At 47.0% G+C, this 22,103-nt stretch overlaps 1 protein-coding gene and 1 pseudogene across 1 annotated transcript; both read left to right on the top strand.

The window, feature by feature from the left end:
• Positions 1-8,523: 8,523 nt before the first annotated feature.
• On the top strand, positions 8,524-9,763 carry LOC147367140 (olfactory receptor 13J1-like). Its single transcript, XM_086414159.1, has one exon. The coding sequence runs from the start codon at positions 8,609-8,611 to the stop codon at positions 9,545-9,547; it is 939 nt and encodes a 312-aa protein (XP_086270285.1). The 5' UTR covers positions 8,524-8,608; the 3' UTR covers positions 9,548-9,763.
• Positions 9,764-20,109: 10,346 nt separating this feature from the next.
• On the top strand, positions 20,110-21,292 carry LOC147367139 (olfactory receptor 2S2-like; annotated as a pseudogene).
• The last annotated feature ends 811 nt before the right edge of the window (positions 21,293-22,103 follow it).

The raw sequence follows: 22,103 nt of genomic DNA, 5'->3' as shown, positions 1-22,103 counted from the left end.
TGTTTCATAACAATGTGGGTGCCTCTAGGGCAGGACTCATTAGGTACTTGTCTCTGCAGCTCTACAGAGCTTTCCCAACAGAAGGTTATTGAACTGTCACTCAAATATGCAGAGGACACCACCCTATTGGCAGAAATTGAAGAGGAACTAAAGAGCCTCTTGATGAAGGTGAAAGAGAAGAGTGAAAAAGCTGGTTTAAAACTCAACATTCAAAAAACAAAGATCATGGCATCCAGTCCAATCACTTCATGGCAAACAGATGAGGAAACAATGGAAACAGTGACAGACTATTTTCTTGGGCTCCAAAAATCACTGTATATGCTGACCACAGCCATGAAATTCAAAGACACTTGGCGACTTGGAAGAAAAACTATGACAAACCTAGACAGCATATTACAAAGCAGACACACTACTTGGCCGACAAAGGTCTGTCTAGTCAAAGCTGTGGTTTTTCCAGTAGTCATCAATGGATGTGAGAGTTGTGCCATAAAGAAAGCTGAGCACCAAAGAATTGATACTTTTGAACTGTGGTGTTGGAGAAGTGCCGGGAGCCAGCGTGAGGAACTCCACCCATGGCAAAGGTCATGAGGAAGGAGGCTCGGCATACGCAAAGGTGGGATCGAGCCTCAGGAGTCCCCCTGGAAATTCTTGAGCATCTACCCCCAAAACCAGAGTCTGCCTACTTTACTGCTTTGTGCTTTCACCTGCACCTCTGACTTTATGGGGGCTGTCCCCCACCACCTCTCTCTGAAAAAGAGTTAACTTACAGCTCCAGTTAATAAAGTTCCTGGGCGTGACAAGAGTGTTTCAACCTACAAACTCCTTTGGAAGTCCTCTAGCCTGCCTGAACAGGTTCTTCCGGCCACATGTGATTGTTCACAGCCTGCCAACTGTGAGAGGCATGAGATGTTCTAAACTGTCTAAATACAGATTCCTTTGAGCAGTTAAAAGATTGATTAAAAATTGTATTGGTGAAGGGTTTTTCACTTGTTGGGCCAAAGTTTGCTGCTAAGTTTCCATATCCCTTACCTACTGTGTCCCTGGGAGTGTATTGATTAATATAATTGGTGTATAGGAATGTAAGTAGTAGCTTTAATGTTTGTAACCTTTGGCCCTTGAGTTAATTCTTTTCTTGTTATAGCCCACCACACCTTTGCCCTATAGGAATGCAACTTTATCTAATGCTTTCGGAGGGTGGCGCCTGACTTTAGAATAATCACCTTTAGAGAAAAGTAAGTTTTCTGAAGAAAGGGTCATAAAATGTTAACAGGCCTCCTGGCCAGAAGGTGATGTAAATCACCTAAACTTTTGCATATTATAAGTTTTCAGGAAGAAAGCCTGGCTTACTGCTGACTCTACCCCTTCTCCCATTATATTGTATGCACAACTTAAGGTATAAAAACTACTTTGGAAAATAAAGTGAGGGCCTTGTTCACTGAAGCTTGGTCTCCCCATGTCGTTCTTTCTCTCACCTTCTGGCTGAATTTCCATCTGGAAGGTGGAGGCTCGTCAACCCTACTAATTTTGCCTGGGATTCTAAGATCTGACCAGGGAGACCTTAGTGTCTCCTCTCCTTCGGGAGAACGGGAGGATGCCTGTGGCCTAGGTAGGTGACACAAATTCCTTGTCTTGGAATTTTATTGGGTTTCCACGTAAACCAAGTTATTCAGCCTCTTTTCTCCACTGACTTTTCTCACTGAGCTATCCTTATTTAACCACTCTTTATATCTTTAATTCTATCGTATCCTGATCACCGAAGCTGTCTCCCCTTTGAATTCCAGGGATCCACCAGGGCTGGACCCTGGTAGAGAAGACTCATGAGAGTCCCTTGGACAGCAAGGAGATCAAACCAATCAATCCGAAAGGCAATCAATCCTGAATATTCATGGAAGGACTGATGCTGAACCTGAAGCTCCAATATTTTGGACACCTGATGTGAAGAACTGACTCATTGGGAAAGATGCTGATGCTGGGAAAGGTTGGAGGCAGGAGGAGAAGGGGAAGACAGAGGATGAGATGGTTGGATGGCATCACCAATGAATGGACATGAGTTTGAATGAACTCCAGGAGCTGGTGATGGACAGGGAGGCCCGGCAAGCTGTGATTCTTGGGGTTGAAAAGAGTCAGAAATGACTGAGTGACTGAACTGAGCTGAGGGCCAGAAGAAGCTTGAGTGCAAATGCAGTGTGACTATTAATGGGGACAGAGTTTCCCTTAAAGGTGAAACTGCCTATCAATTGTTCATTCAGTCACTCCAATGTCTTTAAATGTATTCACCAAGAGTGGCCTATACATTGACTTAATTCTGCATCCATCCATCCATTCGTTTATTGATCCTGTACATGTTCATGTCCCACACTGAGGACTGACCTGTGAGGGTGGATTCCTGGCCCTGAGCCACCTCCTCCAACTTTTCTACACCAATTAAGATCTCTAAGTAGACTCTGTGTAATTGGGTCTTTGGGACATCATCCCTGAAGTACCCCAAAGTTTCTAAGCTGGGTGAATTTCCCCTTCTGCCTCTAAATTGCCTTGGGGATGGTGCAGTCCCCTGGTGCAGGGAGCTTTGAAAGGACCTTGCTCCCCAGGAGGCTGTCAGTCAGCATGAGGCTGGGAGCTGCTCGGGCGGGCAGTCCCTGGCTGCTGACAATGAACCACCGGGCACCCTGCTCAGCCTTGAGCCCACCAGAATCTCCTAGTTCTACAAAGCCTGATAGACTGCAGAGAATGCGCTGAATTCTAAGTGCTTGGTCTACTTCTCCAAAATTCTAAGAGCTCCGCTTCACTGTATCACATTGCAAACACTTAACTAAACTCTATGAAAGCCTAGGTGTATCTTCTTAGCTTGGAAAGCTCCAGTAATGTGAAACTCCGGGTCCTGTCCACTGAGGTTCCCTGGATAGAGGAGGCTCAGACCTACTTCTTGGACCTGTTTTCTCCTGATTACAGCCAGTGAAGGCTCCTGGTCTCAGAAACATCTTCCAGGAAACAAGGCACATGGATCTGGAAGAGGCTGAAGGTAAGTAAAAAAATGGTTACATGGGGCAGAGGAAAGGGCTGGGATCAGGAGCCCCAGGGAACTCCTGCAGCCCTGGTTTCCCCTCTAACTCACTGTGCAGCACTGGGCAAGCCCCTTCCTTCTTTGAGTTTCATTTCTCCCATACATACCAAGGGGTGGTCTTGCTGATCTGCAAGCTCCCTCCCAGTTCAGACAGGTGTCATCCAGGCTAGGAACCACTCGGATTGAGCAGCCAGCTGCTCACTTGAAATGTGCCTCAGGAAGTGGCAATGGGACAGGAAGAAGTTAGCTGTGGCCAGGCTGGGGGCTTCAGCTTGGCCTTCAGAATCTGGGTGAGCAGGGGAGAGGGAGACCTCCCTGTGGGCTGGTGGGGCTAAGCAACAGCCTGGCAGCCAATGAGAAAGGTGAGCACCATCCTCCAGGTGCACACACACGGCCATGATGCATACAGGACAGAGGGCTCAGGTGGGCTAGGAGAGGATAAAGGGAGGCTCCCCAGGGGAAGTGGCACTTGGACTGGTTTTCAGATGGTATTTGGCCGGAAGATACTCTGAAAGACACTGTGGGCTCTGCAAAGCTCCCTGGCCCAGCTCTGGGAAGCAGAGTCCCACAGCCTGCAGCCACATCCCTCCTCCCGGCTCTTCTTGGCACCCAGTCCAGGAGAGAAGGCTGAGTGGCTCAGACTCTCAAGTTCTCAGCACTCAGGCCAGAAAGCAGATGAAGCACTGAGCAGGTCTGCTCACCATGTCCCGGGTCTGAGCTTTCTTTGTGCTCATGGTTCATCCCAGGCAGAGATTGCTCCCCAGCCACAGGGCTGCTGCTTCTCCCCTAATATGTCCAGGGCCCCTGCCTGGTCTCCATGCACCTCCTCTGTCCTGCCTGGTCCTCTGAAGCTCTGGCCACAGGTCCAAGGGCCTGCTCTACTGGTTGTGTGTGTGTGTATGTGCATTAGGTGTGTGAAAGAGAACAAGAGTGAGTGCCTGCCGCACATACACTCAAGCAAAGGACTGTACATGCACACATGAGCCTGATGTGGTGTGTATACTCACAGGTGAACGTGTGCACCTGGCTGCCAGTCAAGTGTTTGTGCACACAGGCAGGCAGGTGCCTGTGTGGTGGCCTGTGTGGGCGTATGTATCTTCTGACAAGCGTGTCTGCAGCCATTGACTGCAGACAGTTGCCAATGACTTTAGGGGATAAATTCTGTGGTCCGTTGAACTACGCAAAGGAGGAGGCTATGGCCTGACCCAGCCACTGGGGCTGCAGCACAGTGCCCACCACCTCTGTGCCTCCCCAACCCTGGCACGCCTCCTGCTGCCACTGCTACTCCATCCAGGGTGCCTCTCCAGGAAGCCAGCCTGGAGTTTCTCTGCTGAGACTTGAAGGGAGCTCCCACCTCATGCTCTCATGACTCTGCAATGTCTCTAGACACAGTCAAACCTAGGCAAGACATTCTATCTGAGATCCCAGGGCAAGGCCAGTGCTCTCTTTGCTGCAGAAAGGCCCGTCCGCCTCCGACGCAGCATGCAAAGCTCAGGACCCCGCATCTGTGCATGTGAGGGCATAGTCCACAGGGGCCCCAGTCTGGGCCTGACTGGGTGCTGGAGGCCCAGGGACACCCAAAAGAGTCTACATCAGGAAGGATTTCGTGACACGTCGAGTGGCCTGACAGCAAAAAGAAAAGTGTCTAAGGGAGTAACCTTCCTGTCACTAGAGGCATGCCAACAGAAGCAGGATGAGGCTCAGCTAGGAACTGGAGAGGATTTTTATCAGGGAATGGTTGAGGCTTCCTGGCCTGGAGGCACATGTGTTCTCATTCCTTCCACTAATGCCTAGCACCCTGTCTGGGGTGTGAGAGGAACTCAATCCCTTCTCGATTCTGAAAGCAATAAACATGGTAGGACTAACAGAAGGAAATTGTCTCCCGCAAGGGTGGCATTGAGAGGACTGGTGCCCAGCCCAGACCAGGCTTGAACAGTGTGTCCCACGGGTTCCAAGAGCCCGAAACACGAGGGAAAGTTTAAGTCCTGCTCCTTAGCTGCTGAGAAGATTGGGAGTAGAGGGAGACACTTAGGAGAAAGATGTCCATCTAGGGTGATGAAAGAACAACCAATATTTGGGGTTTAACAGAAGCAAACATCTGCTGTGAGCTCAGTGTAGCTGTCATGCTGTTAGGAGAACAGGATTCTCAACTCATCTTGCCAAGAACCTGCTGTGCAACCTCAGTTTCCCTACCTGTACAGTGGGAGCTCCAGTGGATTAATCTCTCAGAGCTTATTGCAATTTGATGCCTAGGAGTTCATGAAGCCCAAGGAGCCCTGGCTCAGGTTAAGAGAAAATAGGAGGCAGGCTGAAAGGCCCATCAAACTTTCACTCAAAAACACATCAGTAGTCAGTTCAGTTGCTCAGTCGTGTCCAACTCTTTGTGACCCCGTGAACTGCAGCATGCCAGGCTTCTCTGTCCATCATCAACCCCAGTGCTTGCTCAAACTCGTGTCTCTTGAGTCAGTGGTGCCATCCAACCATCTCATCCTCTGTCTTCTCCTTCTCCTCCCGCCTTCAATCTTTCCCAGAATCAGGGTCTTTGCTAATGTGCTAATGTCAGCTCTGTGCATCAGGTGGTCAAAGTATTGGAAGTTCAGTTTTAGCATCAGTCCGTCCAATGAATATGGTGAAGATCAATTATGATGGTCAGTCCACAGTAGCTGATGAAGCAGGACCTATGGGCTCACAGGTGGACGAGCCCCTGTTAGGCTCAGAGGCCAGAGCCCCTCCAATACAAAGCACATGTGCTTCATGCATGGAGACCAGAGCTGACTGCAGAGGCAAGTCAGAGTTTTGCAAGCTGGGAGATAAATGAGACAGGCATCTTCATCCGTGGGAACAGTGTGATACAACTCAAGGCTTCCTGAAAGTCAGGAGGAACCTCAGAGACCATCTAGCCCAGTGATTCTCAAAGTGTGGTCCCCTGACCAACAGAACAGCATCACTCAGACTTAATAAGATAGAAACTCTGTGTTTTCACTTATACAGTGGAAGAGAGAAATAGATTTAAGGGCCTAGATCTAATAGATAGAATGCCTGATGAACTATGGACTGAGGTTCGTGACATTGTACAGGAGAAAGGGATCAAGACCATTCCCATGGAAAAGAAATGGAAAAAAGCAAAATGGCTGTCTGGGGAGGCCTTACAAATAGCTGTGAAAAGAAGAGAAGCAAAAAGCAAAGCAGAAAAGGAAAGATATAAACATCTGAATGCAGAGTTCCAAAGAATAGCAAGAAGAGATAAGAAAACCTTCTTCAGTGATCAATGCAAAGAAATAGAGGAAAACAACAGAATGGGAAAGACTACAGATCTCTTCAAGAAAATCAGAGATACCAAAGGAACATTTCATGCAAAGATGAGCTCAATAAAGGACAGAAATGGTATGGACCTAACAGAAGCAGAAGATATTAAGAAGAGATGGCAAGAATATACAGAAGAACTGTACAAAAAAGATCTTCATGACCCAGATATTCACGATGGTGTGATCACTGACCTAGAGCCAGACATCCTGGAATGTGAAGTCAAGTGGGTCTTAGAAAGCATCACTATGAACAAAGCTAGTGGAGGTGATGGAATTCCAGTTGAGCTATTCCAAATCCTAAAAGATGATGCTGTGAAAGTGCTGCACTCAATATGCCAGCAAATGTGGAAAACTCAGCAGTGGCCACAGGACTGGAAAAGGTCAGTTTTCATTCCAATCCCAAAGAAAAGCAATGCCAAAGAATGCTCAAACTACCGCACAATTGCACTCATCTCACACGCTAGTAAAGTAATGCTCAAAATTCTCCAAGCCAGGCTTCAGCAATATGTGAACCGTGAACTTCCTGATGTTCAAGCTGGTTTTAGAAAAGGCAGAGGAACCAGAGATCAAATTGCCAACATCCGCTGGATCATGGAAAAAGCAAGAGAGTTCCAGAAAAACATCTATTTCTGCTTTATTGACTATGCCAAAGCCTTTGACTATGTGCATCACAATAAATTGTGGAAAATTCTGAAAGAGATGGGAATACCAGACCACCTGACCTGCCTCTTGAGAAATTTGTATGCAGGTCAGGAAGCAACAGTTAGAACTGGACATGGAACAACAGACTGGTTCCAAATAGGAAAAGGAGTAGGTCAAGGCTGTATATTGCCACCCTGTTTATTTAACTTATATGCAGAGTACATCATGAGAAACGCTGGACTGGAAGATACACAAGCTGGAATCAAGATTTCTAGGAGAAATCTCAATAACCTCAGATATGCAGATGACACCACCCTTATGGCAGAAAGTGAAGAGGAACTAAAAAGCCTCTTGATGAAAGTGAAAGTGGAGAGTGAAAAAGTTCGCTTAAAACTCAACATTCAGAAAACGAAGATCATGACATCCGGTCCCACCACTTCATGGTAAATAGATGGGGAAACAGTGGAAACAGTGGCAGACTTTATTTTTCTGGGCCCCAAAATCACTACAGATGGTGACTACAGCCATGAAATTAAAAGATGCTTACTCCTTGGAAGGAAAGTTATGACCAACCTAGACAGCATATTGAAAAGCAGAGACATTACTTTGCCAACAAAGGTCCATCTAGTCAAGGCTATGGTTTTTCCAGTGGTCATATATGGATGTGAGAGTTGGACTGTGAAGAAGGCTGAGCGCTGAAGAATTGATGCTTTTGAACTGTGGTGTTGGAGAAGACTCTTGAAAGTCCCGTGGACTGCAAGGAGATCCAACCAGTCTTTTCTGGAGGAGATCAACCCTGGGATTTCTTTGGAAGGAATGATGCTAAAGCTGAAACTCCAGTACTTTGGCCACCTCATGCGAAGAGTTGACTCATTGGAAAAAACTCTGATGCTGGGAGGGATTGGGAGCAGGAGGAGAAGGGGATGACAGAGGATGAGATGGCTGGATGGCATCACTGACTTGATGGACGTGAGTCTGAGTGAACTCCGGGAGTTGGTGATGGACAGGGAGGCCTGGCGTGCTGCGATTCATGGGGTCGCAAAGAGTGGACATGACTGAGCGACTGATCTGATCTGATCTGTAGTTTCACAAACTTTCCAGGTGATTCTCATGTAATCCTTACAGGTGATTCTAAGATTTGAGAAACTTCCAACCAGCCCATTGTTCCCAAAACTATGCTGCTAGAATACTTATTTGCAGAAGGTTAACGGGTGCTCTGTAAAAGGAGGATCTATGGTCAAATAAGTGGGGGAACCACCTACTCTCTGCAGCACTTTCAGAAAGTCACAATCACAGTGGTGTGTTAACAACCCTGAGAAGTTCCACAGTAAATTCTTTGCTTTTGATTAATCCAACGTTGTTTCAAATTGCTTTTTCAGATTGCCCATATTTCCATTAACACTCTCTTAGAGAAATTCTGACCCACCTCATTCCTCATTTTTTACGTAGAACTATTGAAAACTGGAAGAAGTATGGGGACTGCCCAGAGTTTCAGAAAGTGTGTCAGGGCTCAAAAAGGCCCTAGCAATATGCTTCACCCCTGAACCCTGCACCCTCTTTCCCTGCCTCCCAGCCGTGCGTCCCTCCAGAGCTCTGTGATATGGAGCCAGTCAACAGCACAGAGGTGTCTGAGTTCTTCCTGAAAGGATTTTCAGGTTACCCTGCCCTGGAGCACCTGCTCTTCCCTCTGTGCTCAGCCGTGTACCTGGTGACCCTGCTGGGGAACACAGGCATCGTGGCGGTCAGCGTGCTGGATGCCCGCCTGCACACACCCATGTACTTCTTCCTGGGCAACCTCTCCATCCTGGACATCTGCTACACGTCCACTTTTGTGCCCCTGATGCTTGTCCACCTCCTGTCAGCCCAGAAGACCATCTCCTTTCTTGGCTGCGCACTCCAGATGTGTCTGGGTCTGTCTACACTCTCCACAGAGTGTCTGCTGCTTGCCATCATGGCCTATGATCGCTACCTGGCCATCTGCCGGCCCCTTAGGTACCCCGTGCTGATGAGCCACCGGCTCTGCTGGTTGCTGGCGGGAACCGCATGGATCCTGTGTCTCTTCATGTCAGTGACTGAGACAGTCATCGCCATGAGGCTGCCCTTCTGCGGCCACCGTGTGGTCAGTCACTTCACCTGTGAGATCCTGGCAATCCTGAAGCTGGCCTGTGGTGACACGTCCATCAGTGAGGTCTTCCTGCTGGTGGGTGCCATCTTGCTGCTGCCCGTGCCCCTGGCCTTCATCTGCCTGTCCTACACGCTTATCCTGGCCACCACCCTGAGGGTACCCTCAGCCGCCGGGCGCCACAAAGCCTTCTCTACTTCCTCAGCACACCTGGCCGTGGTGATGCTTTTCTATGGCACCGTCATCTTCATGTACATGAAACCCAAGAGCAAGGAGGCCCGTATCTCTGACGAGGTCTTCACGGTCCTCTATGCTGTGGTCACACCCATGCTGAACCCCGTCATCTACAGCCTGAGGAACAAGGAGGTGAAGGAGGCCGCCAGGAAGGTGTGGGGCAGGATACAGACCTCCAGATGAGGGAGGCCAGGGCTCCTGCAGGTTAGCAGCTCAGGTCTGCCTTCGCCTACAGAGAGGATGGATAGGGCACAGGGTTGGGGGTCTGGAATCCTCAATCCAGAAAGGCAGCACCACCTCCCACTGATCCTGCCACAGATCCGAGCTCACAATTCCACCTTTGTTCCTTCCCCAGGCAGAGCCCTGGGCCAGCTCTCAGCATCAGTCTCCGCTACTTCACACCAGCCTCCTGGCTGGACTCAAGATTTCAGTCTTGTTCCTCCCAATCTATCCTCCAAGGGTCATCCAGAGGGATATTTCGGAAAAGTCTATTTGAGCCCTTCATGTCTCTCTCTTGACTGAAACCCCTGAATAGCTCCCAGAGCTCTCAGGATGAAGTGAAAGGGCTTCACTGGCGGCATTCCAGACCCCTGCAACCTGGCCCTGCGCTCATGACCAATCCCCTTCCCCGCCCTGTACCCCACAGATTCCCTCCTGTCAGCTGCACACACCAACCCGGCAGGAGCCTCGTGCGCCCAGCAATGCCCAGCTCTGTGCCCTTCTTGGTTCTTCCCACAAGGCAGCCCCCAGCCAGCACACAGCTCCCTGTGTAAAAGGACTGTCTGATCCTCGAGGCCTGTCTTTTTATTTTTAAAATGTAATTCCCTACGCTACACATGAGGTCCTTGTTGTTTTCCTATTTTACATAGAGTACTGTAAATCTGTTAATCCCCAACTCCTGATTTACCCCTCCCCCACCTCAAGGCCCATCTTGAATGACACCTCCTCCAGGAAGCCTCCCCACTCTGCACCTCTCACTGTGCTCCTCCTGCTTTATTTCAGTGTTGCTCTAAGAGCCAGTAATACCGGATTTCGCTCTGTCCCAAGGTTTGGCCCTGCCCAACCCCAAGCCCACACCAGTTTCTTAAATAAACAGAAAATACATCAATGTAGGGCAGAGCCTGGGGTCCTCCCCAAATCGAGAAGAGCTGAGATGAAGTTCATAGATGACAGGCACAGTCCAGCGCCTGGGGAGCACACAGCAGAGGCAGTGCCGAGGCCCAGCCTCCACGATTTCCAGCCCAGCCCAGGCCCTGGGACGCTGGTCACCGGAGCAGCTGAGGGTCTGGCTTCCTCTGTCGCTTTAGCAGCAGCCGCTCCACTGCCTCCCTGCCGAGCGTCCAGGCTTCATGTGGCCTTGGGGAGACTCTGCTTCACCCGTCCTCAACCCACCTACTAAGACCCTGCCATTTCCACCTCTTCCTGGAGCTCAGCCTCTTCCCAGGTTTGAACACACAGAGGAAATGGACTCAGGCTTGAGAGCATCTCCATTCCCTGCCTCCTCTGGCCTCAGTGGTACCATCTTGTGTGATGGGAGAGCTCAGCCGCCGAGCAGCAGGCCAGCTCTCCTGCGCCCTGTAGGTAAGCACAGTGCTTGTCTGAGCCCTCAGGTACCCTCCAGTCTGTCTTCCTGCTTCCTCTGCTGGTCAGAACAGAGGCACAGAGGAGAGCAGCGCAGCCCGCAGCCCACAGCTGACCAAGCCTGGGCGAAGCTTCTGCAGAGATGCTCTGCTAGGCCTTTGATGCATGACAGGAGTTTCGACTTTATGCTGTGGGGACAGGAGTTTACAATCACACTTCCTTTTAGCAGGGTCACTGATTAGACACCATACTTCACCCATGAAACTGGCAAAGAATTTTTCTAACATATATCACTAACTATAGTGCGGTGAAGCAGGTAATATCATACACAGCAGGTGAGGGTGTGAATAAATTTATATGAACTTCCTGCCAAGTAAGTTGTGGGTATCAGTCAAGAGACTTGAAAACTTCACACACTTTGACCCAACACCTCTACTTTTAGGAATTACTTAGAGAACATTGTTACAGGTACAAAGATTTGTCTATTTATCTATCTATATGTCATTAATCACAGAGGTATTTTTGGTAACAACAAATTCTAAGACTCATAATGTCCAACTGGGGCAGAATGTGTAAATAAATTCTGGTGGAGCCCAATGATGGACTGTGACCCAGCCATTGTAAGTCTTATTTTTTGAAGAATAATTGATGACGGGAAATGCTCACACTGTAATTAACATAAAAAAGATAGAACAAGTAACTTTGTACTCAATATAATCTCAATTTTTTAATGATATTTTCTTAAGGATATATGAACAAGTATGTATATAGAAATTCCTGGAAAATTAGGACAAAATATTAACTTACAATTATTTCCTAAAGGTGATGGAGTTACAGATTAATATTGCTTTCTGAATTATTCTTTCCAGCCTTGTTCAATACTTCTAAAATGAACATGACTTAGAACTTAAAAGAAGTATTCTTTTTGAGAAATGGAAGATCACGTGGCTCCAGATAGAGCACAGAGGGGAAGCACCCGTGCCTGAGGGCAGGAAGTGAGGAAGCGGGGATGGGGCCTGACCCAGGTGGGCGGTCAGGCAGAGAGCGTGGAGCTGATGTCCTGGGGACATCGGGCTGATGGCAGAGGTGGCTGAGGAAGGAGAAGACTGTGGTTTGGTGCTTGAGTTTCTGGGTTTTTTGGGTGGAATTCGCATCACCCTGAGAGATGCCCTGAGAGATAAGGAAGAAGAGTAGGCAGGAGATGGCGGGAGGGCTGGGGGGAGCTTGTCTGTGGGCATCCACGGAGTGGCAAGATGGTCCCGTTCCTCAGCAGTTAGAAAACAAGCGGTGACAGTCTTCCAATGTTTTATTTCGACCTGTGTTGTTGACAAAAAGATATTCCCAGAGACATATCACAGTTTATTCAGAAAATGTGCAATTGCTGCCGCATTATTTAAGGCTGTTTTTAGTCCTAACCTCTGTCAAGTTGTCATCGTTTCTTGTGAAGGAAAGAGAAAGGCACGGGAAGGGAAACATGAAAGGGGACCTGGAGAAACTCACACACCCAGCGCAATCACTGACTTCACATCCGTCACAGGGGCCCAGGGCCTCACCCTGTACAGCAATTCCCTTTCCTTAACCTTCCCTGGTGGCTCAGTGGTAAAGAACCTGTCTGCCAGTGCAGGAGACACAGTTTTGATCCTTGGGTTGGGAAGATCCCCTGGAGAAGGGAATGGCAACTCCAGTATTTCTGTGTAGGAAAACCCATGGACAGAGTAGCCTGGTGGGCTACAACCACGAGGACACAAAAGAGTCAGATACAACTTAGCGACTAAACTATAACAACAATCTTTCATGAGCACAGGTTCCCATAGCACTCCTTCCAGGAGACACCCAAAACTCAGCTCATCCCATTGATGGGCCGAGAGAACTACAGTTGCTGTCTGTGGCGCCAACCTGAGCCCATGTTGCAGTCCAAGCTGTCAGTAACCTGGCAGCATGGTGTTTTCTAGACACAGCCTTATTTCTTTGAGGTCACAAGCCTATAGCTTCATGGGCTGCTGCTGATTTCCATGAAAATGTTCTGATCAGATGCTTAAATTGCAAGGAAAACCACCTGTCTCCTCATTTAGCTCTTGAGAGAGAGCAGTTGTTCTTGCATGGAGAAAATGGACCCCCAAATCTCTTGTCCCTATAGTCAAATCCTGTTTGTGTACATGGGGGAAATGGGAACGAGGGTGACTAGGAAATCCGGGATCAGGATTTTAGCAAAAGGAAAGAACCATCTCAAATGGCAGCTCCTGTGTGGGGTGCTGGAAGGTTTGGGGGGGAGTTGCACACAGCCCTGTGATTTCTGCAGCTCACTGTGTGAGAGAGAATGATACACACACACAACAAATTAATCGTGCTAACAGCTGTAGGCATCATGCTGTCAGGATGGTCAGTGCTGTGGAGACGTCTCAGAAGCTGACCCCACAGAGGAGGTGGGTGTGAGCCGAGCCTTGGAAGATGGGTCGGAGAGAAAGGTGCTCTGGCCTGAGGCAAGCATGAGAAGAGGGAGGGAACAGGAGCCTGTGGGGTTTGTCCACCAGCGGGGAGTGGTCTGCTGAGGCTGGAGCAGGCCAGCACAAAGGGATGTGTAGGAGGTGAGGGCAGGCACAGGCCACAGCCTGATGACAAAGGCCTCTGGTGTCCATCCATTCCCACCTGATCTCTCTGATGGAGACAAGGGTGTTGAAGAGAAAAGCAGAGTCAGGTGGTATCCTGCCTTTTATCTCCCTGAAAACACTCCCCATACATGTATCTGGGGTCAATACTGGAGGTTACCAGTTCTTTTTGCAGCAACACACCAACAAAGACCAAGTTCTTATAAATGAATTAAGTTAAGCGGCAGGATTAATCTAGCCACATAAAGTCATGACCCAGGCGCCCTTTTAACTTTTGCTTCCCAGACCTCAGGTTTTATTTTGTCTTTACATCCTAGACTCAAAGAGAATCTAGAGGTTTCTAAAGCCCTGAGAGAGGAAGGGATATGACCAAGTCACCAAGGGACAAGGGATGACTATAAACACTGCGAGGGCAGAAGGCCCTATTTGCCTCTGCTGTGTTCCCAGCACCAGCACATAGGAGGTGCTCAGTAATAATTTGCTGGATGTGTGGATGGATGAGCCATCGTACTCAGGCAATTCTTCACCGTTTTCGCCAGACTTCAGCAGGAGAATTCCTACCTTTAATGTTTACATGGATAAGATTTATGGTCAATGATTAACACAGATTAAACAACTACCCCTGTCTGTTTCATAAACTCCCTTAACAATCATCCTGATTTAAGCTGGAGGAGGGAAAATCAGCATTGCCTCTGGGGAGAGAGAGGGTCATGGCAGATGCTGGAGCTCCTGTCCTGGAGGCAGGGAGCACAGGTTCAACAGGTGTCAATAGCTGAAGGCGCGATCTCTGATCTGGAGACTTGCTGCTGGATGGATCAGCAGCCTTTTTCTCTGTGAGTCTCATCTGCACTACACAGAATCCCCTTTCTTCAGAAGGAAATTGAGTCTCAAAGGTCTAGTGACTTGGTCAACATCACACAGTTAGGCTGGTGATGAAGCTGTTATGCGATGATTTTTTAATTGAAGGATAATTGCTTTCCAGAATTTTGTTGTTTTCTGTCAAACTCCAACATGAATCAGCTATAGGTATACATATATCTCCTCCTTTTTGAACCTCCCTCCCATCACCTTCCCCATCCCATCCCTCTAGGTTGATACAGAGCTCCTGTTTGAGTTTCCTGAGTCATACCCAAATTCCTGTTGGTCATCTATTTTACATATGGTTATGTAAGTTTCCATGTTACTCTTTCCATACATCTCACTCTCTCCTCCCCTCTCCCCATGTCCATAAGTCTCTTCTCTATGTCTGTTTCCCCATTGCTGCTCTGTACATAAATTCTTCAGTACCATTTTTCTAGATTCCATATATATGTGTTAGAATACGATATTTATATTTCTTTCTGACTTCCTTCACTCTGTATAATAAGTTCAAGGTTCACCCACCACATTAAGACTGACTCAAATGCATTCCTTTTGATGGCTGAGTAACATGTGCTTTGGAAGCACTGATGTTGAAGCTGAAATTCCAGTACTTTGGCAACCTGATGCAAAGAGCTGACTCATTTGAAAAGACCCTGATGCTGGGAAAGATTGAAGGCAGGAGGAGAAGGGGATGACAGAGCATGAGATGGTTGGATGGCATCACCGACTCAATGGACATGAGTTTGGGTAAACTCCGGGAGTTGGTGATGGACAGAGAGGCCTGGTGTGCTGCGGTTCTTGGGGTCAAAAGATTTGGACACGACTGAGCAACTGAAATGAACTGAACTGAATATTCCTTTGTGTATATGTACCACAACTTCTTTATCCATTCATCTGTTGATGGACAGTTAGGTTGCTTCCATGTTCTAGCTATTGTAAATACAGCTGCAATGGTCAATGGGATACATGTGTCTTTTTCAATTTTGGTTTCCTCAGGGTATATGCCTAGGAGTGGGATTGCTGGGTCATTTGGTGGTACTATTTCTAGTTTTTTTTAAGGAATCTTCTTATCATTTCCCATAGTGGCTGTATCAATTTGCATTCCCATCAACATTGCAAGAGCATTCTCCACACCCTCTCCAAATTTGATGTTTGTAGACTTTTTGATGACGGCTATTCTGACCGGTGTGGGGTGGTATCTCATTGTAGTTTTGATTTGCATGTCTATAATAATGAGCATGGAAAAGAAATGCAGAAAAGCAAAATGGCTGTCTGGGGAGGCCTTACAAATAGCTGTGAAAAGAAGAGAAGCGAAAAGCAAAGCAGAAAAGGAAAGATACAAGCATCTGAATGCAGAGTTCCAAAGAATAGCAAGAAGAGATAAGAAAGCCTTCTTCAACGATCAATGCAAAGAAATAGAGGAAAACAACAGAATGGGAAAGACTAGAGATCTCTTCAAGAAAATTAGAGATACCAAGGGAACATTTCATGCAAAGATGGGCTTCATAAAGGACAGAAATGGTATGGACCTAACAGAAGCAGAAGATATTAAGAAGAGATGGCAAGAATACACAGAAGAACTGTACAAAAAAGATCTTCACGACCCAGATAATCATGATGGTGTGATCACTGACCTAGAGCCAGACATCCGGGAATGTGAAGTCAAGTGGGCCTTAGAAAGCATCACTACGAACAAAGCTAGTGGAGGTGTGGAATTCCAGTTGAGCTATTTCAAATCCTGAAAGATGATGCTGTGGAAGTGCTGCACTCAATATGCCAGCAAATTTGGAAAACAGTGGCCACAGGACTGGAAAAGGTCAGTTTTCATTCCAATCGCAAAGAAAGGAAATGCCAAAGAATGCTCAAACTACCGCACAATTGCACTCATCTCACACGCTAGTAAAGTAATGCTCAAAATTCTCCAAGCCAGGCTTCAGCAGTATGTGAACCATGAACTTCCTGATGTTCAAGCTGGTTTTAGAAAAGGCAGAGGAACCAGAGATCAAATTGCCAACATCCGCTGGATCGTGGAAAAAGCAAGAGAGTTCCAGAAAAACATCTATTTCTGTTTTATTGACTATGCCAAAGCCTTTGACTGTGTGGATCACAATAAACTGTGGAAAATTCTTCAAGAGATGGGAATATCAGACCACCTGACCTGCCTCTTAAGAAATTTGTATGGATGATCAGGAAGCAACAGTTAGGACTGTACATGGAACAACAGACTGGTTCCAAATAGGAAAAGGAGTACATCAAGGCTGTATATTGTCACCCTGCTTATTTAACTTATATGCAGAGTACATCATGAGAAACGCTGGACTGGAAGAAACACAAGCTGGAATCAAGATTGCTGGGAGAAATATCAATAACCTCAGATATGCAGATGACACCATCCTTATGGAAGAAAGTGAAGAGGAACTAAAAAGCCTCTTGATGAAAGTGAAAGTGGAGAGTGGAAAAGTTTGCTTAAAGCTCAACATTCAGAAAACGAAGGTTGTGGCATCCAGTCCCATCACTTCATGGGAAATAGATGGGGAAACACTGGAAACGGTGGCAGATTTTATTTTGGGGGGCTCCAAAATCACTGCAGATGGTGACTGCAGCCATGAAATTAAAAGACGCTTACTCCTTGGAAGGAAAGTTATGACCAACCTAGATACCATATTGAGAAGCAGACACATTATTTTGCCAACAAAGATTTGTCTAGTCAAGGCTATGGTTTTTCCTGTGGTCATGTATGGATGTGAGAGTTGGACTGTGAAAAAGGCTGAGCGCCAAAGAATTGATGCTTTTGAACTGTGGTGTTGGAGAAGACTCTTGAGAGTCCCTTGGACTGCAAGGAGATCCAACCAGTCCATTCTGAAGATCAGCCCTGGGATTTCTTTGGAAGGAATGATGCTAAAGCTGAAACTCCAGTACTTTGGCCACCTCCTGCGAAGAGTTGACTCATTGGAAAAGACTCTGATGCTGGGAGGGATTGGGGGCAGGAGGAGAAGGGGACGACAGAGAATGAGATGGCTGGATGGCATCACTGACTCAATGGACGTGAGTCTGGGTGAACTCCAGGAGTTGGTGATGGACAGGGAGCTCTGGCGTGCTGTGATTCATGGGGTCGCAGAGAGTCGGACACAACTGAGCAACTGAACTGAACTGAATTGAATAATGAGCAATGTTGAGCATCTGTTCATGTGTTTGTTAGCCATCTGTATGTCTTCTTTGGAGAAACGTCTGTTTAGTCTTTTTCCCACTTTTTGTTTGGGTTGTTTGTTTTTCTGGTATTAAGTTGTATGAGTGGCTTGTATATTTTGGAAATTAATCCTTTATCAATTGTTTCATTTGCTATTATTTTCTCACATTCTGAGGGTTGTCTTTTCACCTTGCTCATAGTTTCCTTTGCTGTGCAAAAGCTTTTAAGTTTAATCAGGTTCACTTGTCTACTTTTGTTCTTATTTCAATTTCTGTTACTCTAGGAGGTGGGTCATAAGGATCTTGCTTTGATGTATGTCATCGAGTGTTCTGCCTATGTTTTCCTCTAAGAGTTTTATAGTTTCTGGTCTTATATTTAGATCTTTAATCCATTTTGAGTTTATCTTTGTGTATGGTGTTAGGAAGTGTTCTAATTTCATTCTTTTGCATATAGCTGTCCAGTTTTCCCAGCACCAGTCATTAAAGAGGCTGTCTTTGCTTCATTGTATATTCTTGCCTCCTTTGTAAAAAATAAGGTACCCATAGGTGCATGGATTTATTTATGGGCTTTCTATCTTGTTCCATTGGTCTATATTTCTGTTTTTGTGCCAGTACCATACTGTCTTGATGACCGTAGCTTTGTAATATAATCTGAAGTCAGGAAGGTTGATTCCTCCTGCTCCATTCTTCTTCCTCAAGACTGCTTTGGCTATTTGGGGTCTTTTGTGTTTCCATATGAATTGTAAAATTTTTTGTTCTAGTTCTATGAAAAATTCCATTGGTAATTTGATAGGGATCACACTGAATCTGTAGATTGCATTTGGTAGTATTATAATTTTCACAATATTGATTCTTCCTGCCCAGGAACATGGAATATCTCTCCATCTCTTCATGTTATCTTTGATTTCTTTCATCAGTGTCTTACAATTTTCTGTGTACAGTTCTTTTGTCTCCTTAGGTAAGTTTATTCCTAGATATTTAATTCTTTTTCTTACAATGGTGAATGGGATTGATTCCTTAATTCTCTTTCTGATTTTTTGTTGTTAGTATATAGAAATGCAAGTGATTTCTGCATATTGATTTTATATCTGAAACTTTGCTAAATTCACTGATAGGCTCTGGTAATTTTCTGATACTATCTTTAGGGTTTTCTATGTCAACAATGGGTTTTTGAATCATGTGTTGACTTTTGTGGGACTACCATTGGCAGCACTCACTGTATGAAACACAGGAGGGAGGTATACAGAGAGAGTCTGCTCTCTGGTGTGGCAGAGGAGAAAGGTGTGCAGCATAGGAACAGGGAGGATGACCAAGGGCTATGAGAGGAAGAAGGGAGCAGGTAACTCTGCAGGGGGCAGGTGGGAGAGGAAGAGAGATGAACTGGGTTCTGAAGAGGAGGAGAAGACCCCCTAATGGGGAAGAAAGGAAGGACATGCCTTCAAAAGGAAACTTCTTGAGCAAAGATGTAGCTCTGGGAAAAGGCATGGTTTATTCAGAAAAGGGTGGGTCCATTGGCCTACAAGAATGATAGATACAATCTAGCAGGAGAATTCAGGGATATAGCCAGCCCTGAAGGAGCGACCAGGCTCTAATATTTTCACAGGACACTGGCCTCAAGTCATCTAGGTGTGAAGGGACAGAGGGAAGAGTAATTATGTCTTCTGAAAGGTTAAAATTCACCATCAGTTCCCGTTCCTCCCATAGAACAGGGATCACATGGGCTACAAGACAGCTTTCCATCTAACACTTGACACTTGGCTCCCTCCAGACACTGGCATTTACCAAGGGGCTGAGACCAGCTCAGAAGAGACATGGAGGCTCCTGGGGAAAGAATGTGGCTGCCTCCCACCTTCCCTTTATAGAGCTGGTCAGTGACCCAGGACACTTCTGCCAGACTAGAACCTACCTTTCCCTCCAGTGAAATATTATTGTCAATATCATTTATCCTAAAAATGGAGGCAAGAGGAGACTCACTTGGCCTTTAGGACAAGAGTTAAATGTTGTGACCAATGGCTCTATTAGGATACATACGTTCTTATATACTCTTTTAAAAATCAATGCATGGTCTCTGATCTTATGGAGAGACACCTGAATAAGGCTTGTACATCCTATGCAGTAGAAATGTTCAACCTTTATGCCCAAAGGAATGAGGTGGCCATCACTCATCACCCATCTCACTTCCCAAGCTCATCCCACTTAATTGGAGAAAGAGAGCAACACTTGTTACAAATGTGGCATCTTTTGGTCCACGTAGTTTTCTTACTGCTATAGCCCAGCACCTAAACACCCTGACAGGGTAGGCATTCAACAAATCCTCAGTGAGTGAATGAATCTGAAATCCTACTGGTGTCATTAGCCATGAGAAGTCATAACCTAGAAAACATGCTTCCTCTTAACACACAAGAACACTGCAAATTCAAAAGGAGCTCAAGAAAAAAGAATGTATTCTCTTGTCTCCCCTAGGTCAGCCTGGGGAGAAGAGAGAAGAGCCTAGATGATTAGAATGGACCCCATCTCCTGTAAGTTACACCAGAACTACAGAACTGAGAGGGCTGGCTTGCAGACCTGAAGTGCACTCTCATTATACCGATGGTGAAACTGAGTTCCAGAGGCGGGGCTGACCTGCTCAAGGTCACACATCCACGTTGCTTGGCTCCCAGGCCCACTGGTGCTTAATCCAACACCTTCATGGTGCAGAGGGGAAAAGAGGGAGAATGAGATGGATGGAGAGTGAGACGAATGGGGCAAACCAGACGGTCGTGACAGAGTTTGTCCTACTGGGGCTACACGAACACCACAACCTAGAGATGGTTCTGTTTGTGCTCTGCCTGGGCATCTACTCTGTGAATGTGCTGGGGAACGCCCTCCTCATTGGGCTGAACATGCTGGACCCCGCCTGCACACCCCCATGTACTTCTTCCTCAGCAACCTCGCCCTCATGGACATCTGTGGCACATCCTCCTTCATGCCTCTCATGCTGGTCAACTTTCTGGAAGCCCAAAGCACCATCTCCTTCCCTGGCTGTGCCCTGCAGATGTACCTGACCCTGACGCTGGGCTCCACAGAGTGTGTGCTCCTGGCCATGATGGCGTGTGACCGGTACGTGGCCATCTGCCAGCCGCTTCGCTACTCAGAACTCATGAACTCGCAGACGTGCACGTGGATGGCGGTGCTGAGCTGGGGGGCAGGCTTTGCCAACTCCCTTCTCAATTCCAATCTCACCTGGAGCCTTCCCTTCTGTGGTCACAATATCATCAATCACTTCTTCTGTGAGATCTTGGCGGTGCTGAAACTAGCCTGTGGGGACATCTCTCTCAACACGCTGCTAACAGTGGTGTCTGCAGTTGTCTTGACGCTGGCCCCGCTGCTGTTTATCTTCCTGTCCTACGTGTGCATCCTCACTGCCATCCTGAGGGTGCCCTCTGCTGCTGGCCGGCACAAAGCCTTCTCTACCTGCTCTGCCCACCTCACAGTGGTGGTGATTTTCTATGGAACTCTCTCCTTCATGTACTTCAAGCCCAAAGCCAAGGAACTCAACTTGGATAAGCTTATTGCATTGTTCTATGGGGTCGTGACCCCCTCGCTGAACCCCATCATCTACAGCCTAAGGAACGCAGAAGTGAAAGCTGCCACCATAGCTCTGCTGAGGGGAGATCTCTCCAGGAAAATGTCTTGCTTTCCCGTTGTTCTCTAAGTCCATCAGGCAGGTGTGTGTGTGTGCTCAGTTGCTTTCAGTTCAATTCAGTCACTCAGTTCTGTCTGACTCTTTGTGACCCCATGAATTGCAGCATGCCAGGCCTCCCTGTACATCACCAACTCCTGGAGTTCACTCAAACTCACATCCATCGAGTCAGTGATGCCATCCAGGCATCTCATCCTCTGTTGTCCCCTTCTCCTCCTGACCCCAATCCCTCCTACCATCAGAGTCTTTTCCAATGAGTCAACTCTTCGCAGGAGGTGGCCAAAGTACTGGAGTTTCAGCTTTAGCATCATTCCTTCCAAAGAACACCCAGGACTGACCTCCTTTAGAATGGACTGTTTGGATCTCCCTGCAGTCCAAGGGACTCTCAAGAGCCTCCTCCAGGCCACAGTTCAAAAGCATCAATTCTTTGGCGCTCAGCTGTCTTCACAGTCCAACTCTCACATCCATAAGTGACTACTGGAAAAACCATAGCCTTCACTAGATGGCCCTTTGTTGGCAGAGCAATGTCCCTGCTTTTGAATATGCTATCTAGGTTGGTCATAACTTTCCTTCCAAAGAGTAAGCATCTTTTAATTTCATGGCTGCAATCACCATCTGCAGTGATTTTCGAGCCCCAAAAAATAAAGTCTGACACTATTTCCACTGTTTCCCCATCTATTCCCATGAAGTGATGGGACCAAATACCATGATCTTCATGTTCTGAATGTTGAGTTTTAAGCCAAATTTTTCACTCTCCTCTTTCACTTTCATCAAGAGGCTTTTTAGTTCCTCTTCACTTTCTGCCATAAGGATGGTGTCATCT

Source organism: Bos grunniens, chromosome 8, assembly GCF_055505025.1.
Source record: "Bos grunniens cultivar Pamir isolate PY7600 chromosome 8, Bosgru_T2T1.0, whole genome shotgun sequence".
In the NCBI taxonomy this organism is placed as follows: Eukaryota; Metazoa; Chordata; class Mammalia; order Artiodactyla; family Bovidae; genus Bos; species Bos grunniens.
Note: the sequence above shows the minus strand (reverse complement) of the source record. Positions and strands in the feature narration are given on the sequence as shown.